This window comes from Budorcas taxicolor, chromosome 10 (assembly GCF_023091745.1).
Source record: "Budorcas taxicolor isolate Tak-1 chromosome 10, Takin1.1, whole genome shotgun sequence".
Lineage (NCBI taxonomy): Eukaryota > Metazoa > Chordata > Mammalia > Artiodactyla > Bovidae > Budorcas > Budorcas taxicolor.
In genome coordinates this window covers 41,180,246-41,199,384 of record NC_068919.1, presented here as the reverse complement: position 1 = coordinate 41,199,384, position 19,139 = coordinate 41,180,246, and the positions used below count along the sequence as shown (strand labels likewise).

General features: G+C 38.0%; 1 protein-coding gene across 1 annotated transcript in view; it reads right to left on the bottom strand.

Annotated features, from left to right (window-relative positions):
* KLHDC1 (kelch domain containing 1) overlaps positions 1-19,139 on the bottom strand; it is a 37,751-nt gene that overhangs the window by 3,892 nt on the left and 14,720 nt on the right. Inside the window, exons 6-11 of the mRNA XM_052647157.1 lie at positions 18,481-18,564; positions 12,133-12,216; positions 11,603-11,661; positions 6,513-6,625; positions 4,939-5,011; positions 856-940 (exon numbers count right to left, since the gene is read on the bottom strand). Of these exons, the coding sequence (XP_052503117.1) occupies positions 856-940; positions 4,939-5,011; positions 6,513-6,625; positions 11,603-11,661; positions 12,133-12,216; positions 18,481-18,564 (498 nt within the window). The remainder of the gene's footprint in view (positions 1-855; positions 941-4,938; positions 5,012-6,512; positions 6,626-11,602; positions 11,662-12,132; positions 12,217-18,480; positions 18,565-19,139) is intronic.

Genomic DNA, 19,139 nt, shown 5'->3' with positions numbered 1-19,139 from the left:
AAATCTACTCATTTATTCCTTTGACTTTAGTTTTATCAGATTTTAAAATTAGAATGCATTAACTGAACTCAATTGTAAAACAGGGGTGGATAAAGCAGTGGCAAAGGGAACATAAAATAGAAATAAAATATACTTTAAACATTTCAAAGTAGTTTCCTCATGAAGGGAAAAGCTAGCATTGATAATGTTCCAGTTATTAAGTTAGGTAGCAAATTTCAGGAGTACTTATACTTAGTAGTTTACATATACATTATACGTATTCTTTTCATGTTTACAAATATTTCAATTTGATAAAATTATAAATACCCAGACTATGGTAAGGGTCAAAGAGAAAAGGAAGAGTCATCTTTTTAAAACTCTTCTTAATAACTTGACTAATGTTAAGTTACCCCACTCCAGTACTCTTGCCTGGAAAATCCCATGGACAGGGGAGCCTGGTAGGCTGCAGTCCATGGGGTCGCTAAGACTCGGACACGACTGACTTCACTTTCACTTTTCACTTGCATACATTGGAGAAGGAAATGGCAACCCACTCAGTGTTCTTGCCTGGAGAATCCCAGGGACGGGGGAGCCTGGCAGGGTCTATGGGGTCACTCAGAGTCGGACACGACTAAAGCGACTTAGCAGCAGCAGCAGCAATGTTAAGTTAATAGACCTATTTTGATTTATCAACTCCAAATATCCTGAAATGCTTCACAAAAGTCACTCATTCTGGAGATTAATCATACAACGGTGTAACATTTTGTGCCCTTCCATATTTTTCAATGTGGGAATATCAATAATCTTTTTGAACAGCCATTTAGCTTCAATAAAACAATTACTCAGAGAAAATATTTAGATATGAAAATTTCTTACTGTATCCAAGGAAAGTAAATCATCTTTGCTCCCACCAAATACCATTATTTCATTTTCTTTTCCCAAACAGGCTGTGTGCCATAACCTGTGATTGAAAATTATAAACAGGGAAATACGATCAAGGAAAAAGCTGTACATCACATATAAATCAATTTTAAACTGAACACTCTAAAATTGAATCTATTTCAAAAGAGGCATGATTGAACGTAAGCCTATATCCTCAAAGAGGTTAGATTTTAAAGATTCCTCTAGAATCATTAGAGACTTAGGTTCTAGGGTTCATTAAATCACATTAGTTCAATGAAAGAGATGACTCCCAATAACTCTTTCATATTGTATCCTTCAACTTTTTTCTAACCTCTTTATGTCATAGATGCTGCTGCTGCCGCTATCACAAAATAAAACGATTTTAAAAAGAACTGACCAGCCTATTCCATAAACAGTTTCCTTACTGCTGTCTGCCATGGCGCTATTATCATCATTCTCTTTACATTGTCACATCACTCACTTTGGGCACAGAATGCCATAACATGTTCCTCATTTTTCTGTCTCTAATCTCTTCCAGCTACATAGAGCTGATAAATAATGTATTTCAAATATTTGTTGTTTTTAAACATAGATATTTCCTGATCAGGAAGCATCTGTGCCATTGTTCTTAGCCTAAAATTTATGATCAACAGCTATTTCTTTTTCTGATAAATTGTAATTCCTTTCTTTTTTCAAATGAACCCTCCCTCCAACTTCAGCCACGTTCATTCATTTGTGTCCCCTAAGAGAAAAGCTTGTGTCTCTTTCTAGGCTTTGGTTTGCCCTGTTTCTTAGGCTTACAATGAGAAGTCATTCTCTCAGGGCCTAAAAATAGGCTCAAAATCCCCAGGAAGCATTCCAAAGACCACCCAAATTGGCTCTGTTACCCTCTCTGCTCAGCATCTTTCAACATTTATGTGCTTATTTTATAATATCTTAACTTCCATTTGAAGACAAACTGCTCTATCTACTACTTCAATTGTTTGATGTAATTTGTTTTCTAACTCCCAACAAAAACTCTATAGTCTTTAAGGTCAAAAACGGCCCCAGTAGTGTGCTGAAACCATGGGTAAAGCCAGTTGTGCCTGGCAACTCCATGTTCAATGATATGTTGGCCACAGTGGAAATCAGCAAATGCTACAAAATTAGGATTTTTTTTGGTTTTGTTTTTCTTGGAGAGCAGTTGTTAACTATGTACCAGCACACCACTGGAATTTGGGTAATCTAATTTTATGTTCTCCTTAAAAATACTTAATAAGGTTTTCTGCATCCGGTAGGTGCTCAAAAACTTCTAACAAAAGCAAACACAACATATTAGCATAATTTACTCAATACACAAATTATTTCACAAAGAACTAGAGCATCTCATGTTGTTTTGGAAATGGTTTGATAGCTCATATTCATATTATTTACCAAAAGCAATGTTACATTTTTATAAAATTCAATGTTTCTGGGGGTCTAACTCTCAGAAAACAGTATACATAATTTCTCACTTTTAGAAAATAAATGGAAAGTTTCACAAAGTCATTGCTTTGTTTCTGAGAGTATTTGATTGCTTTCCTTAATAGACCAAATTGCTGAAGCAACAGATGCCTCCCAAATTACCTATTACCACGTATTTTATTACCACACAACTATTTTTAGTACATTAATTCTTTTTATTTAATTCCCACAAGTGCAAACAGTGGGACTGTGCACAATTTGTTAAAATAGTTTTCTCAAACAATCATGACACATTTAAGGACTAATGCACTTGGAACCCAGAATAGAACTGAGTCACTAGAAATTTTGTTTGGGAAATACTCTGCCCAATTCTCCAACTTGTATGTTAGAATATAAATTGTATAGATCTTCAGCAACACGCAGATTATGTTGTAGAACTGGGGACAGGGTTTGGAGGAGGGACTGAGCAAAGCAGACAGAGTATAACAAATGCCCTCACAGGAAGGAACAGCTTAATTTTGAGAAGAGAAAGCCATGTGTAACCTTGGCAATACTCATGGGATCCAACAGTGCCTAAGGCTCTACATATCAACACTTTACTGGACATCTTTTACAGAAACAAAAAAGGGACCTTGCTGATAGCCACCAATATAGATGATCTGATATGATTACATAGATGGCTATTCACCCAAGCATAGTTCATCTAAAGTGAGAGCTAGTGAAGAGAGTGCTAGACTGTAGGACAGTGGTTCTCAACCAGGGTCAGTTTTGTCCCCAAGGGGACATCTGACAATATCTGAGATATCTGATTGTTATAATACCAGGTGTGTGTGGCAAGGGGGAGTGGCATCTATTACGTAAAGGCCAGAGATGCTTCTAACTATCCTAAAATGCACAGGACACACCTAACAACAAAGAATAATTTGGTCCAAAGCATCAGTAATACCAAAGTTGAGAAACCTTTCCATAGAATTACAAGCGGAGGATTAGGCAGCTTACTTTTCAAATTATAACTTGGAAAAGTTTGCACAAAATGCATTTTGATGTTAAGTACATTCTTACTTTCATAAAAACAACTAGTATATATACACTTATGTATGTTCTCCTTACAATAAACTGCATCCCACCTGTTCTCCTCCTCACCTTGTAACCTGAAGATAGGTCTGCCTCTGTCTTATCTGCCTGAGGGGAACTCTGGCCTGGACTTCATCATCTCGGGATACTGGAAAGCCTTTCCTGCCTCGATTTTGGTGACATCTAGCTTGCAACCTGATGTTTTTTCTATAGACTGATAGTTTATGTCCTCTCACAGCTGCTCTAAACTTATCACCTAAACATTCTAATAAAGCATATGATTTACATGACACATCAGTTGAGTTCAAAGAAATCTCTTTACATAGCTCAGTTCTAACTAGTATTTTATTGATAACAGTTGTATGGCTCTAATTACTCATTAAGGATTGAAATATTAAACAGGAGCAATGAAAAATTACACATATTCTTACTACCACTCTGGTCTGTAAGCAATGCATCCACACAGACAACTGGAAGAGAACTAAGAGCTCCTCTAGCCCAATTCCCTCATTTCATAGACGAAGAAATTGATGCTCAGCTTCTTCAAAGTGACTTTCCCAAGCCAAAAAACTAAGCGTTAGCTGAGCAAGGACTAGAACACTGGGCTTCTGGATTTTAATATAAAACTCTTCAAATTAAACAATATATTTCAAAAGACCCAGAATTGCTAATACATTCCACTGAATTTTTATATATAAGAATATAATAATCACAGATGAAGTTATGATAAGCTCTAAATGTATTGTGCATATTAATATAGATATATACTATATATATATATTTTTCAGGCCTTTTTCTCAAGTATGTTACTTGTTATTTCTTAAATTTCTGAAATACATAACATTAGGTTATGCATTAATATATCATTAATTAGCTTCACATTAATATAAATAATCTATAGTAAAAAATTCTGAAATACATGATATAAAAAGGAATAAAACTGCTTGAATCTCCTATGGATATATCTTCATTACATTCAATCAAATTAGAAAAAATAAGAATTACAATATGAATGTGATTTTCTTTGCAGTCTAATAATGATATATTTTTCTACAATTTTTTTACTCTATAATATACCACAAATAACTAATACATTTTCAAGAAATTTACATTAATGAGTATATCAGTTAATAAACAAAATTATAATCTGTCATCTACTTGATAAACATGAAAGCAACTTCCTCATTAAATTGCTATAAACCACTTCAAAACCCAAATAACTACTAATAAAACCAACCTCATTTTCATCTACTTATTAAAAATATTAACATTATATGATACTTTCAATTTCTTAGCCTTTTCATATTTACCAGGCAAGATTATGCAGTTAGCTAAAAGAGTAATACTTTCAAATATACAAATATGGATAGAAACTGAATATATCCTTTCTATTATCTAATTTGGGTAATATCAAGCTTATTTGAAATATATCCTTCCAAATGGTTCCCTGTTTTAATAACAAACACTATAAATTTACTGCTATATTTTAATACTTTAAAATTCTTAACTGTTTCAATATTTGCCAACTTCTAGACTTACCTGGGTTTTGTTTTAGGTAAATGTGTAAGCTGCTTCCAACAATTTGTTATGACATTATGAATCCAACCATCACCTGCAATATTATGAGTTCAGAAATTAAGATCAGGTCTTTCGGATAGAATTTTAATTTTTTCCCCAAGTTTATCATGCTACATTTATATGACTGTCTTTTGTGTGTGTGCATATTTTATCATAAAAATCCTCAAACATGGACAAAAGTCAAGTGAACATGACAATGAACTGTCACATAACCCAGATTCAACAGCTACTGAGATTTTGCCACACGCGCTCCATTTATCTCTTTTTGTTATTCTTGCTGCTGAATTATTCTAAAGCAAATCCTAGCTGTCTTATTACTTTCCCCAGTCATAGTTCAGTGAGCATCACTAAAAAAAAAAACAAAAAAACTAGACATTTTGTAATTAGCTACAATGCTATTATCATTTAACCACAATGCTACAGTCACAGCCAAAAAAACTACAAGTGGTTTTTTGGGATCATCTGATACCCATGTGACTGTATCTTAAGCTGAATCTCTAAGGGAGGAAACTGACTGGAGTAGGAGTTAGGACATTTAGTTCTCCATAGTTCAATGACAAAAACCAGCATATAGGGATCTGAAGCACTAAAGCTCATGAAGATATATTAAATAAACCCTAGCGTAATGGGTAAATGTTAATTTTTTTCTTCCAGTTTTATTACTGAGATATGAGTGACACACAATACTGTATCTATTTAAGATGTAGCAATGTTAGTTTTTAAATTAGATTCCAAATCTCTTTTAATTAAAAAACCCACAAATTAGACAAGTATAAAAATCTACAAAAACTGGCTGTTCCTCCAACCAGCATCTGGAGTTTCCTGGCCAGCAGACTGCCAGGTACACAGCTGGTGCTCAATAGAAATTTTTGTTGGAAAACAAGTAATTGTTTTTACACCCTATATAAAAATATATAAATGGTCTTAATGGTATATAAAGTATCTTAAGGAAACTGTCTTAAGCTATAGAAAACTCTGAATTAAATTACAAAACACTTAATATGTCAAACTAAGTGAATAATTCTTGGTCATTTGTCTATCTTGATGCCACAACTTTTACTGCTGAAGAAAAACTGGGATACAAACGCACAGCCGTTGGAATTAGCAGTGTCAGGAGTTAAAAATACTCTAGCTAAGCACTTTCTTTATACTTCTGGAACAAAAAGAGAAGCAACTGACATTCTCAGTGTGCTTTTCAGAGACTTCTGGGAAAGGCTCTTCTTCTAATCCCTATTCTAGACTACAGCATAAGCATCTGGGTCAAAAATTGGGAGGACACAAAATCACAGAATACTATAGTTGAAAGGGGCTTTAATTCCCCTAGGTTCAACTACTTCCTTTCCCTACACCCAGGAAACAGGAGAACCTAAAGAGAGGTAAGGGTACAAAAGCAAAGGGGCCTTCTAATTCTTGATGTGACCACATAGTTGGGGATAAAGGTAAACTGTAAAATCAGAAAAAGAAAGATACCATAGTATCAAATACAATCAGGTTAAAAGAATAAGATATTAAGTGTAGGCTAAACTTCAGCTTACTTAATGGAATATTGTCTGCACTTAGGCCACCAAACAGGAAAAGCGTATCATCAGCTATTGGTGTTAAAGTATGCCATGACCGATGCTTAGGGTTTTCTCCATTAATAGGAATCCTGTGGTGAGGGAAAAAAAAGAAAAGTCAAGTCAAAACAATTTTGACTATGTTAGTCAAAATAAAGATTTTTGATCATCTCAGATCTCAAAAGAAAAAACTGCCCTTCCCAGTTTAAAAAAATTTGATTCTACTAATCTCACCTACAAGAATGTTTTAAAGCATTCTTAAATTCTTAGACAAATTTACACAATTTCTTTCCTTGTAATGTCTATCCCTCTTGCCCACAGAACACAGACTGAAAATTTTAAAAGTTAATTCCTAGTTATTCACAATGCATACTGAGCATCATTCCTACAGAAACTGAGCTGGATCCTGTGGGGCTCCTAGGCACAAAAGCCTTTCTGTGTCCCCTTCTCTGAGTTCCAAACGGCAGGTTCAGTTCAGTTCAGTTCAGTCGCTCAGTCGTGTCCGACTCTGTGTGACCCCGTGAATTGCAGCATGCCAGGCCTCCCTGTCCATCACCAACTCCTGGAATTTACTCAAACTCATGTCCATTGAGTCAGTGATGCCATCCAACCATCTCATCCTCTGTCGTCCCCTTCTCCTCCTGCCCCCAATCCCTCCCAGCATCAGGGTCTTTTCCAGTGAGTCAACTGTTTGCATGAGGTGGCCAAAGTACTGGAGTTTCAGCCTCAGCATCAGTCCTTCCAATAAACACCCAGGACTGGTCTCTTTTAGAATGGACTGGTTGGATCTCCTTGCAGTTCAAGGGACTCTCATGAGTCTTCTCCAACACCACAGGTCAAGAGCATCAATTCTTTGGAGCTCAGCTTTCTTCACAGTCCAACTCTCACATCCATACATGACCACTGGAAAAACCATAGCCTTGACTAGATGGGCCTTTGTTGGCAAAGTAATGTCTCTGCTTTTGAATATGCTATCTAGGTTGGTCATAACTTTCCTTCCAAGGAGTAAGCATCTTTTAATTTCATGGCTGCAGTCACCATCTGCAGTGATTTTGGAGCCCCCGAAAATAAAGTCTGACACTGTTTCCACTGTTTCCCCATCTATTTCCCATGAAGTGATGGGACCAGATGCCATGGTCTTCGTTTTCTGAATGTTGAGCTTAAGCCAACTTTTTCACTCTCCTCTTTCACTTTCATCAAGAGGCTTTTTCGTTCCTCTTCACTTTCTGCCATAAGGGTGGTGTCATCTGCATATCTGAGGTTATTGATATTTCTCCCGGCAATCTTGATTCCAGCTTGTGCTTCTTCCAGCCCAGCGTTTCTCATGATGTACTCTGCATAGAAGTTAAATAAGCAGGGTGACAATATACAGCCTTGACGTACTCCTTTTCCTATTTGGAACCAGTCTGTTCCATGTCCAGTTTTAACTGTTGCTTCCTGACCTCCATATAGGTTTCTCAAGAGGCAGGTTATGTGGTCTGGTATTCCCATCTCTTTCAGAATTTTCCACAGTTCATTGTGATCCACACAGTCAAAGGCTTTGGCATAGTCAATAAAGCAGAAATAGATGTTTTCTGGAACTCTCTTGCTTTTTCCATGATCCAGCGGATGTAGGCAATTTGATCTCTGGTTCCTCTGCCTTTTCTAAAACCAGGGCAGGTTGAAACAGTTGCTAATCAGGGAAAGGAGAGGGTATAGAAACAAGGGAGGAGCAGTGAAGAAACAAAAGTGCATTCTTGGGGCAGGGCCTGGTTCCCTCAAGGCATATGCATAATATCTTTGAACTCTTCTGTAGCACTGAAACCCTCAGCAAACGGAAGATGTTAACTACTCGATGAAACATTCATCATGGCAGAGAAGGTCAGAGTTTGCCCGTCATCATCTGACATCAGACAATCTCTGGACTGAAGGAATGTGGACCCTGCACAAACCCTGATCCTTATCAGCAGCCCTGTTCCTGAACTGTAAGACTCCTCACAAGCTCCCTCGGGTGGGGACACACAGTTTTGAGGGCATTAGCCCACTGTGGCCCCCTTTGCCTGGCAAAGCGACAGAGCTATTCTTTTTTACTTCACCCAAAACTCTATCTTTGAGATTTAATTTGGTGTTAGTGTACAGAGGCCAGATTTGGCTTCCCTGTTGGTAAATCAGCAAAAACTTCTTCAGGTTTTCAGTGTAATTATTTTCATGTCTATCATTTTTTTGACTGTTGTTTCACGTTTAGTTTTGTATTTTCAGCTGACTATGGGATTTTGTTGTCTTTTACTTTGGTCTTTTTACTATGGAATTTCCTGAAAACACTAGTTACTCCAACTGCAAAATAAAAGCATGCAAGCCATTCCAGATCCAGGATAAACCTCTAAAGATTTCAAACAAATATTGCCATATTCTTAAAATAAAAACATAAACACAAGGACTTCCTGGTGCATAGGACACAGGTTCAAACTTTGGTCAGGGAACTAAAATCCCATATGCCATGCATTGAGGCCCAAAAAAAAAACCCACACAGAAAGACCATAAGTGCAAAAGTTTAACTAATTTAGGAGGTGAGAATAACATGGGCCCGTGGCAGAAGACATAATTTGTTTTTTCCAAAATGGAAATATTTTTACTGTTTTTATAACTATTAAAAAATATTTGGGTTACGAAATGTGCAACCACAAAATTAGTTTTTATAAAGGAGAGTTCTGTAATCCTGTTCTCCAGCAATAAGAAATCATAATTTGGTATATATCTTTCCTGACTTTTATGTACATTTAAACATATTTATTAAAAATATACAAATAGAATCACATATTCTGTTCTGTAAATTTTTTTCATTCAATTAATATGTTGCAGAATATTTCCATGAAGCATTGTTTCCTTTGGTAATGGAAGCATGGCAGTTCACTGGGCAAATGTACCATGATTTAACAGACCCCACTTATGGACATGAGGGTTGATGTCATGTTTTTGCTTTTATAAATAATGTTGCCATAAACATCTTTGTTGTGTATGCACACACATATACACATATGTGCACACATATAAATACCTGTCCTATTTTTGTCTTAGGAGGAATTTTGGATCAAAGTAGAAATTCCATATTTTAAACACATTGCCAGACCACCTTCCAGAAAATTGTACCAATTTAAACACCCACCAATTGTGTTGTTACAACCTAGGATACACTGGTCATTTGTAATTATTCTTCCTGGTAAGTGAAAAATTATTTTCATTTCAATTTCTTTAATAATTTATGAAGGTAAACAATTAAAAAATAATTTATAAATATTTGTATTTCTTCTATGAGTTGCTCATTCATGTTCCTTGTTCAGTTTTACTGTATTGTCTTTTTCTTACTGATTTTCTGAGCTCTTGTGAATCATAGCCCTTTCTGTTAGAATTACTGTAAATATTACTTCTAGTTTGCTTTTTGCTTGCATTTTCCAACTTGCCTCTTAACTTTTTATGGTATATATTTCTACACAGAAATATTTAATTCTTAAGTGGTCTTATCAGTCTTTTTATTTATGAATTTTAGGTTTATATCATCTTTAGAAAAGCTTTTTCCATGCCAAGATTTTAAAGATAAATTGTTGTATTTCCTTCTAGTACTTCTGTGGTTTCATTTTTTAATAGTATTTGTACTTTAGCATCGGAGAAGGCGATGGCACCCTACTCCTGTACTCTTGCCTGGAAAACGCCATGGACGGAGGAGCCTGGTAGGCTGCAGTCCATGGGGTCGCTAAGAGTCGAACACGACTGAGTGACTTCACTTTCACTTTCATGCATTGGAGAAGGAAATGGCAACTCACTCCAGTGTTCTTGCCTGGAGAATCCCAGGGGCGGAGGAGCCTGGTGGGCTGCTGTCTATGGGGTCGCACAGAGTCGGACACAACTGAAGCTACTTAGCATCAGCAGCAGCAGTACTTTGGCATAATGTGTTGGCTTAAAGCTCAACATTCAGAAAACTAAGATCATGGCATCTGGTCCCATCACTTCATGGGAAATAGATGGGGAAACAGTGGAAACAGTGTCAGACTTATTTTTTTGTGCTCCAAAATCACTGCAGATGGTGATTGCAGCCATGATATTAAAAGACACTTACTCCTTGGAAGGGAAGTTATGACCAACCTAGATAGCATATTCAAAAGCAGAGACATTACTTTGCCAACAAAGGCCCATCTAGTCAAGGCTATGGTTTTTCCAGTAGCCATGTATGGATGTGAGAGTTGGACTGTGAAGAAGGCTGAGCACCGAAGTATTGATGCTTTTGAACTGTGGTGTTGGAGAAGACTCTTGAGACTCTCCTTGGACTGCAAGGAGATCCAACCAGTCCATCCTAAAGGAGATCAGTCCTGAGTGTTCACTGGAAGGACTAATGCTGAGGCTAAGACTCCAGTACTTTGGCGACCTCATGCGAAGAGCTGACTCATTGGAAAAGACTCTGATGCTGGGAGGGATTGGGGGCAGGAGGAGAAGGGGACGACAGAGGATGAGATGGCCGGATGTCACCACCAACTTGATGGACATGAGTTTGTGTAAACTCCCGGAGTTGGTGATGGACAGGGAGGCCTGGTGTGCTGCAATTCATGGGGTCGCAAAGAGTCGGACACAACTGAGCGACTGAACTGAACTGAAGTGATGGCTCTGATTCTATCTCATTACGTGAACAGCTGAATTGGTAGCTAAATATATTATTCTATTTCTAAATATATATTAGGAGCAATAAAATCTGATTTTGACTCACTTGATTATCTGTTTGTTATCTGACTCCATTAAAACTTCATTATATCTTAAAGACCCTTAAGAATTTGTAATATAAAACCAGTAATTTCAAAAAAACCCCAGCACTTTCACATAATCAATTTTTAACTGTTAGTGTTCTCATGTTTTAGGTAGCCTGATTAAAGAACAAACTCTATATTTATATCTATATATTTCTTGCTTAGGCAAACAATCTGAAGGGGAAGAAAACATCTGTTCAGTTTTACAGACCCAAATTTGGATCATACCATGCATGTGCAGACACACACAAACCCAGAAATACCTATAGGTTAAAACAATTCTTAGAATTTCGAACTTACCTTCCAGACCAGGTCCAGGTATCTAAGTTTAGATAGTGCAAATCATTCATCCTAGTTTGCTAAAATAAAATGTATGAAATTGGTCAGTGTTTTACATATTTAACGGACTTAAATTTTGGCTTTAAAATAAAGTCATATTAAAAATAGATCAACCCTATTTTACTTAATATCAGAAGTTTACATATTGGGAAACAATGTTAAGCATTAATAAAATTAGCATAGAGCTACCAAATTAATGTGTCAAGGGAGAAAGGAAAAAATGAGTATAAATTAACAAGATTTAGATAATAAGTAAAGTTTTCCTGATAAATCACTGAATTGAAGGATTCTCCACATTAAAGTATGATTTATAATCATCTGTGATTACTCAGATACAGTCTGTTCGGTTAATAGAAGATTTTTAGAAGTTATTATTGAATGGTGTTTTAATCTCCAGACTATCTGAATGTTCAGCTATTCCACAAAATCAAAGGATAAATTTTTATAGGAAACATCAAACAAAAAAGGCCATTTCCATTAAAAACACTAACCAACACACGTCCGCCAAAGATATAGCCCTTATTTCCAAGAACTGCACACGTATGCGCGGCTCGTGGCTGTGGTGGAATGCCACCCTGCAAGCAGAGATCAGAAAACAGAGCACAAAGGCTTAGAACATCTGTAAGTTACATTCCTATGCTCAGTATGCAAAATTCTTGCTGCTAGGTTACAATTACGTATGTAACTTAATTAAAAACCCTAATGCAAAAGTCTGTTCAAGGTAGTAAGCAATTATAGACAAATACTACTCTTAGGGAATTAATTCACTCAGATCTTTATTTTTTTTAATGTTTTCCTTAAATACCTGACACTATTTGGCAGCATGAGATTGCACATTAATTTTAGCTCAAAATGTAAAGATTAAAAAATTAAATTTAAAGACATTCTCTTTGTCTCTCTGACACACCCCACCCCTTCTTTCCTCTCTTTTCTCTCTCTCTCTCTCACACACACATACACAGAGTTAATATTATGAATGACAGTGCACAGAGTGGTAATCTCAGAGACTCTAATGAAAAAATTACATCTGTCCCTGAAGGCTCTTGGTGCTTCAAATTCCATAATAAGAACTTTACTCTTGGCTTAAGCCCGTGTTTTATCTCTTGCTAAAACTCTTGACTAACTGATAATACACCTTTATCCTTTACTTTAAATAAATATAGCAGATCTTTTCTTCAGAGAAGTTTTAGATTGGTGGGAAAAAAGTACGAGTAGATGAATGAATAAAATATAAATAATTTTCTGCATAATTTCCACGTGTTCATGATGAGTACTTTTCTGTTTGTATTTTTCATTCCAAATTCAAAAGGAACCCAGTATTTTCAGCTCGTTGGCTACCAAATGTGGGCATACAAAATTTAATCTCTGCATCAAAGATCATAACTTTCTACACTTTTCAGGTTTATTTGAATAAGGTCAACACGGTAAGAAATAATTCTGATATTACCTATATGTGTGTGTGTTAGTTGCTCAGTTATGTCTGACTCTGCGACCACATTGACTATAGCTCACCAGGCTCCTAAGTCCATGGGATTCTCCAAGGCAAGAATACTGGAGTGGGTTGCCATGTCCTTCTCCAGGGCATCTTCCCGACCCAGAGATCGAACCTGGATCTCCTGCACTGCAGGCAGATTCTTTACCATCTGAGCCACCAGGGAAGCCCCTTTACCTATATAAGATTTTTAAATAAATGAGAGGGAACCATTTGTGTTGCAGTTCCCAACTCTTCAAGCAAAACAAGTTTTAGTATCCAGTCTCTGATGTGAAATTTTAGAAAAATTCTTCTACTACATACATGTTCATTGTGAAATAAATGAACTTTCTCCTATTTTATTTATGAAATACATTTAATAGCCAATCAAAGCTTCTGAATAAACTGGGTTCATATCAATCCAAACAAAAACAAAGTAATGGCATTTGCATTAGCCTATGGAAAAAGCAAGAGAGTTCCAGAAAAACATCTATTTCTGCTTTATTGACTATGTCAAAGCATTTGACTGTGTGGATCACAATAAACTGTGGAAAATTCTGAAAGAGATGGGAATACCAGACCACCTGACCTGCCTCTTGAGAAATCTGTATGCAGGTCAGGAAGCAACAGTTAGAACTGGACATGGAACAACAGACTGGTTCCAAATAGGAAAAGGAGTACGTCAAGGCTGTATATTGTCACCCTGCTTATTTAACTTCTATGCAGAGTACATCATGAGAAACGCTGGACTGGAAGAAACACAAGCTGGAATCAAGATTGCCGGGAGAAATATCAATAACCTCAGATATGCAGATGACACCACCCTTATGGCAAAAAGTGAAGAGGAACGAAAAAGCCTCTTGATGAAAGTGAAAGAGGAGAGTGAAAAGTTGGCTTAAAGCTCAACATTCAGAAAACAAAGACCATGGTATCCGGTCCCATCACTTCATGGGAAATAGATGGGGAAACAGTGGAAACAGTGTCAGACTATTTTGGGGGGCTCCGAAATCACTGCAGATGGTGATTGCAGCCATGAAATTAAAAGACACTTACTCCTTGGAAGGGAAGTTATGACCAACCTAGATAGCATATTCAAAAGCAGAGACATTACTTTGCCAACAAAGGTCCGTCTAGTCAAGGCTATGGTTTTTCCTATGGTCATGTATGGATGCGAGAGATGGACTGTGAAGAAGGCTGAGAGCCGAAGAATTGATGCTTTTGAACTGTGGTGTTGGAGAAGATTCTTGAGAGTCCCTTGGACTGCAAGGAGATCCAACCAGTCCATTCTGAAGGAGATCAGCCCTGGGATTTCTTTGGAAGGAATGATGCTAAAGCTGAAACTCCAGTACTTTGGCCACCTCGTGCAAAGAGTTGACTCATTGGAAAAGACACTGATGCTGGGAGGGATTGGGGGCAGGAGAAGAAGGGGACAACCGGGGATGAGATGGCTGGATGGCATCACTGACTTGATGGACGTGAGTCTGAGTGAACTCCGGGAGTTGGTGATGGACAGGGAGGCCTGGCGTGCTGCGATTCATGGGGTTGCAAAGAGTCGGACACGACTGAGCAACTGAACTGAACTGATTGTGTAAACTGTGCAAACGATGCACAGCGCTTATTAAGTTGTTTGAAATACTCAAGATAACGCGATTCTGTTCTCATAGGGTTAAGAATCCTGTGTAGGAAAACTCTTTCAACCTTCCACTTTATGGATGACACACTATGTGTGTGTGTTGTTGATTTAGTCATGTCTGACTCTCTGTGATCCTATGGGCTGTAGCCCACCAGGCTCCTCTGTCCATGAAATTCTCCAAGCAAGAATATTAGAGTGGGTTGCCATGCCCTCCTCCAGGAGGTCTTCCTGACCTAGGGATTGAAACCAGGTCTCTGCCATTGCAGGCAGATTCTTTAAGTATTAAAAACCAATGCATCTCCTCCATTGGCAGGTGGGTTCTTTACCACTAGGGTCACCTGGGAAGCCTATGTCACCCTCTGCTGCTAAGTCACTTCAGTTGTGTCCGACTCTGTGCGACCCCATAGACAGCAGCCCACCAGGCTCCCCCATCCCTGGGATTCTCCAGGCAAGAACACTGGAGTGGGCTGCCATTTCCCTCTCCAATGCATGAAAGTGCAAAGTGAAAGTGAAGTCACTCAGTCATATCTGACTCTTGGCGACCCGTGGACTGCAGCCTACCAGGCTCCTCCATCCATGGGATTCTCTAGGCAAGAGTACTGGAGTGGGGTGCCACTGTCACACTCTATGGCTTATCTAAAAGTACACAGCTCTTTCATGACACAATTAGAATGCAAATCCAATTTCTTCAACTTCAAAACAAGTAACTGTTACACTGTATCAAGTTACCTTGCACTTTGATGCAGATATTGAAGAACAATGAATTAATTTAACGAAGTGTCTAGAAAATAAAGAAAACAGATTCTAGCTGCAACCACATCAGAAAAACTTTCAGATAGAATATAAACAATGTAAGAGTTCTTCGTTGGAGTACATTTGTTGGAGAAGACTCTTGAGTATCTCTTGGACTGCAAGGAGATCAAACCAGTTAATCCTAAAAGAAATCAGTTCTGAATATTCATTGGAAGGACTGATGCTGAAGCTGAAACTCCAATACTTTGGCCACCTGATGCGAAGAATCAACTCATTGGAAAAGACTCTGATACTAGGAAAGACTGAAGGCAGGAGGAGAAGGGGATGACAGAGGATGAGATGATTGTATGGCATCACCAACTTAATGGACATGAGTTCAGCGAGCTCCGGGAATTGGTGATGGACAGGGAAGTCGGGCATGGTGCAGTCCATGGGGTCAAAAAGAGTCAGACATAACTGAGTGACTGAACTGAACTGAACTGAAGAACATATCTGAAGAAATGATCAGAGAGATCACAGTGAAAATATTGTTAAACATTAACGAAAAGTGTCCCGTGCCTGTTAGGCTGTTGGCACAGAAGGATGGGAGGGTTACAAACTACAGCAAGGAGAGACAGTCACAGAAAGACCCGAAGTCTTAAAGAACTCCTTATAAGCTACCTCAGCGCACTGATCCCAAGGAGCACATTCTAAAACTATGTGTGCAGTAGCTCCAGATTTTTGCTTATTGTCTAAGGAAGCAAAGTGTTAAGAAGCCTGAAAGAGGTCTAGGATGAGTTTTAGTAGATCCAGTGTCAATAAAATTTCTCTCCACTTGCTTACTGATATGAAATTATTTTAAGAGAGACAAGATGCTTTTATTTCATTAACACATAAATCTTAACATTCAAATACTGACTGCAGGAAACGTCCATCAACAAATATGATTGACTGATAGTTGATGAGTTCCAAAATTAGAATAGAACAGAAGAACACTGGAAATGTGAAAGCCACTGCTAGGAAAAAGAGGATGCTGAGATGGGTCAAGCCTTGTAACACTTTTTATTTTGCATAGAACTTCCCTCACTTCCATTTACAGAAGCAGAACTGCAAGGAATTTTATGCATACATGCGTGCTGTGGTTTATTCATTAAGTTGTGTCCAACTCTTTTGCAACCCCAGGGACTAGAGCCCACCAGGCTCCTTTGTCCATGGGATTTTCCAGGCAAGAATATTGGAGTGGGTTGCCATTTCCTTCTCCAGGGGATCGTCCCAAACCAGAGATCAAACTTGTATCTCCTGCTTTGTCAGTGGGTTCTTCACTGCTGAGCCAACAGGGAAGCCCATATGCCTGTCAGTGGATAAAAATTTGGTCTTTCCCTAGGCTATAGCAGCATCACCTAGCAGCAACTGTTCTTCTCATAACATTGCTTGCATGACTCATAACTGTACTTGTTGACAATCCTCCAATCCTCTCAAATCCTCTCTCCTCTCTTTTAAAATCGCAGAGAATAGAATTTGAACCAAATTTTGGGTTTTGTTCAAAAATTTGAACACAAATTTTGTTCAGTATTTTATTCTGCACAGTTCCAGTGATCTGACCAACACAATATCTTGCTCCCCTAGGGACAGGTCTCAAACTCGGGCCTGGCCAATCATACCCTTGGCAACGGGGACTGATATAGAGGAGGAACACACCTAAGTAGAGCCAGAGTCCTTTTTCTAGGGTGAAGATACAGACACTGAGAAAATACAGCACCAACCGAAAGAACTGCCGGTATAGGCAGGGCTATATTCCCTCCTAAATGAGCTGGCCAGTCTGCAGCAGACAGAATAAGCTAGCACACAGAGAAGCAGGGAGAAGCCAATAGAAAGATGGAAATATTGTGATGAGGTTGGGTAAATTGCTCCAGTTCCTAAGGCCCTGGTCCCTGTAGCTTTTCCACTGTGTGAGCCACTTCAAAATATACCTCCCAGCTATGCAAGAATTCTTTACGGCTTAAACTAATGTGAATCTGTGTTTGCTCACTAGCACATGAAAGAGTATTAAGATTTCATGAGTTTATGAAACATGGGCTTTTCAAAATCATGAACTTTGCTACAAAAGGACTTTTAAAAAGAGCCTTCATTAAATTAGGGCATTACACGGAGAAACAGTGGAAACAGTGTCAGACTTTATTTTTTGGGGCTCCAAAATCACTGCAGATGGTGATTGCAGCCATGATATTAAAAGACGCTTACTCCCTGGAAGAAAAGTTATGACCAACCTAGATAGCATATTCAAAAGCAGAGACATTACTTTGCCAACAAAGGTCCGTCTAGTCAAGGCTATGGTTTTTCCAGTAGTCATGTATGGATGTGAGAGTTGGACTGTGAAGAAGGCTGAGCGCCGAAGAATTGATGCTTTTGAACTGTGGTGTTGGAGAAGACTCTTGAGAGTCCCTTGGACTGCAAGGAGATACAACCAGTCCATTCTGATGGAGATCAGCCCTGGGATTTCTTTGGAAGGAATGATGCTAAAGCTGAAACTCCAGTACTTTGGCTACCTCATGCAAAGAGTTGACTCATTGTAAAAGACACTGATGCTGGGAGGGATTGGGGGCAGGAGAAGGGGACGACCGAGGATGAGATGGCTGGATGGCATCACTGACTCGATGGACGCGAGTCTGAGTGAACTCCGGGAGTTGGTGATGGACAGAGAGGCCTGGCGTGCTGCGATTCATGGAGTCACAAAGAGTCGCACACGACTGAGCGACTGAACTGAACTGAACTGAACACTTGTGGGTAAAGAATGATGATGGCACCTCTCTAGAGTTTTCTAGAAAACCTTAACCTGGAGAAAAATATGTGATAAAAAAACAATAATAGTGACTGCACTCAAGAGAACCCCTTTGTATATGATTACAAACTCAATTACTAACAGCCAATAACTTAGTAAAAGAAATTCACTTTAAAAGTGTTAATGAATATAAAAACATAAAGGTAACTTTTCAGAATACTTACTTTAATTTCGGGTTGAAGCCAACTCTGTGTCTTTGTGTCAAATACGTGAACATCATTATGCCATCCCCAGAATATCTGCTCTTCCTAAAACATAAATTTTTAAAATATTTTAAAAGGTTTTAATGTCTTTTAGATTTGTATGATAGTTTCACTGCATATTTACTGGTGAAATAATAGACAATTTTACAGAAATACAGTCAAGTGTGACCATAGTTCTAAACTTAACGCGTATCACCAGTGGCTCACAAAGTGCGATCCCTAGGCTATAGCAGCATCACCTAGCAACTGTTCTTCTCATAGCATTGCTTTCATGACTCATCACTGTACTTGGTGACAATTCTCCAATCCTCTCAAAGGACTATCTCTTTGAAAATTGCAGAGGATAGAATGATATTTAGATTTGAAAATCTGTTTTCCTAAAGTATATGTGCCAAATTTCTAATCTTTGCTGTTAGAAACTTTAGGGAACAGTGGTTCTTTTTGTAAAAGAATTCTAATCACTTAACTAAGCAGCTTATTCTTATACATTAAATGTATGCTTACTCTCCTTTGTTTTCTAGAAGACTTGGCAAGGCAAAGATTTAGCAGTTAGACTGTATTTAGTATCTTCTGCATTCCTGAAATCCTCTGCCACTACTCAAGCTTACTTCTGCAGCAGT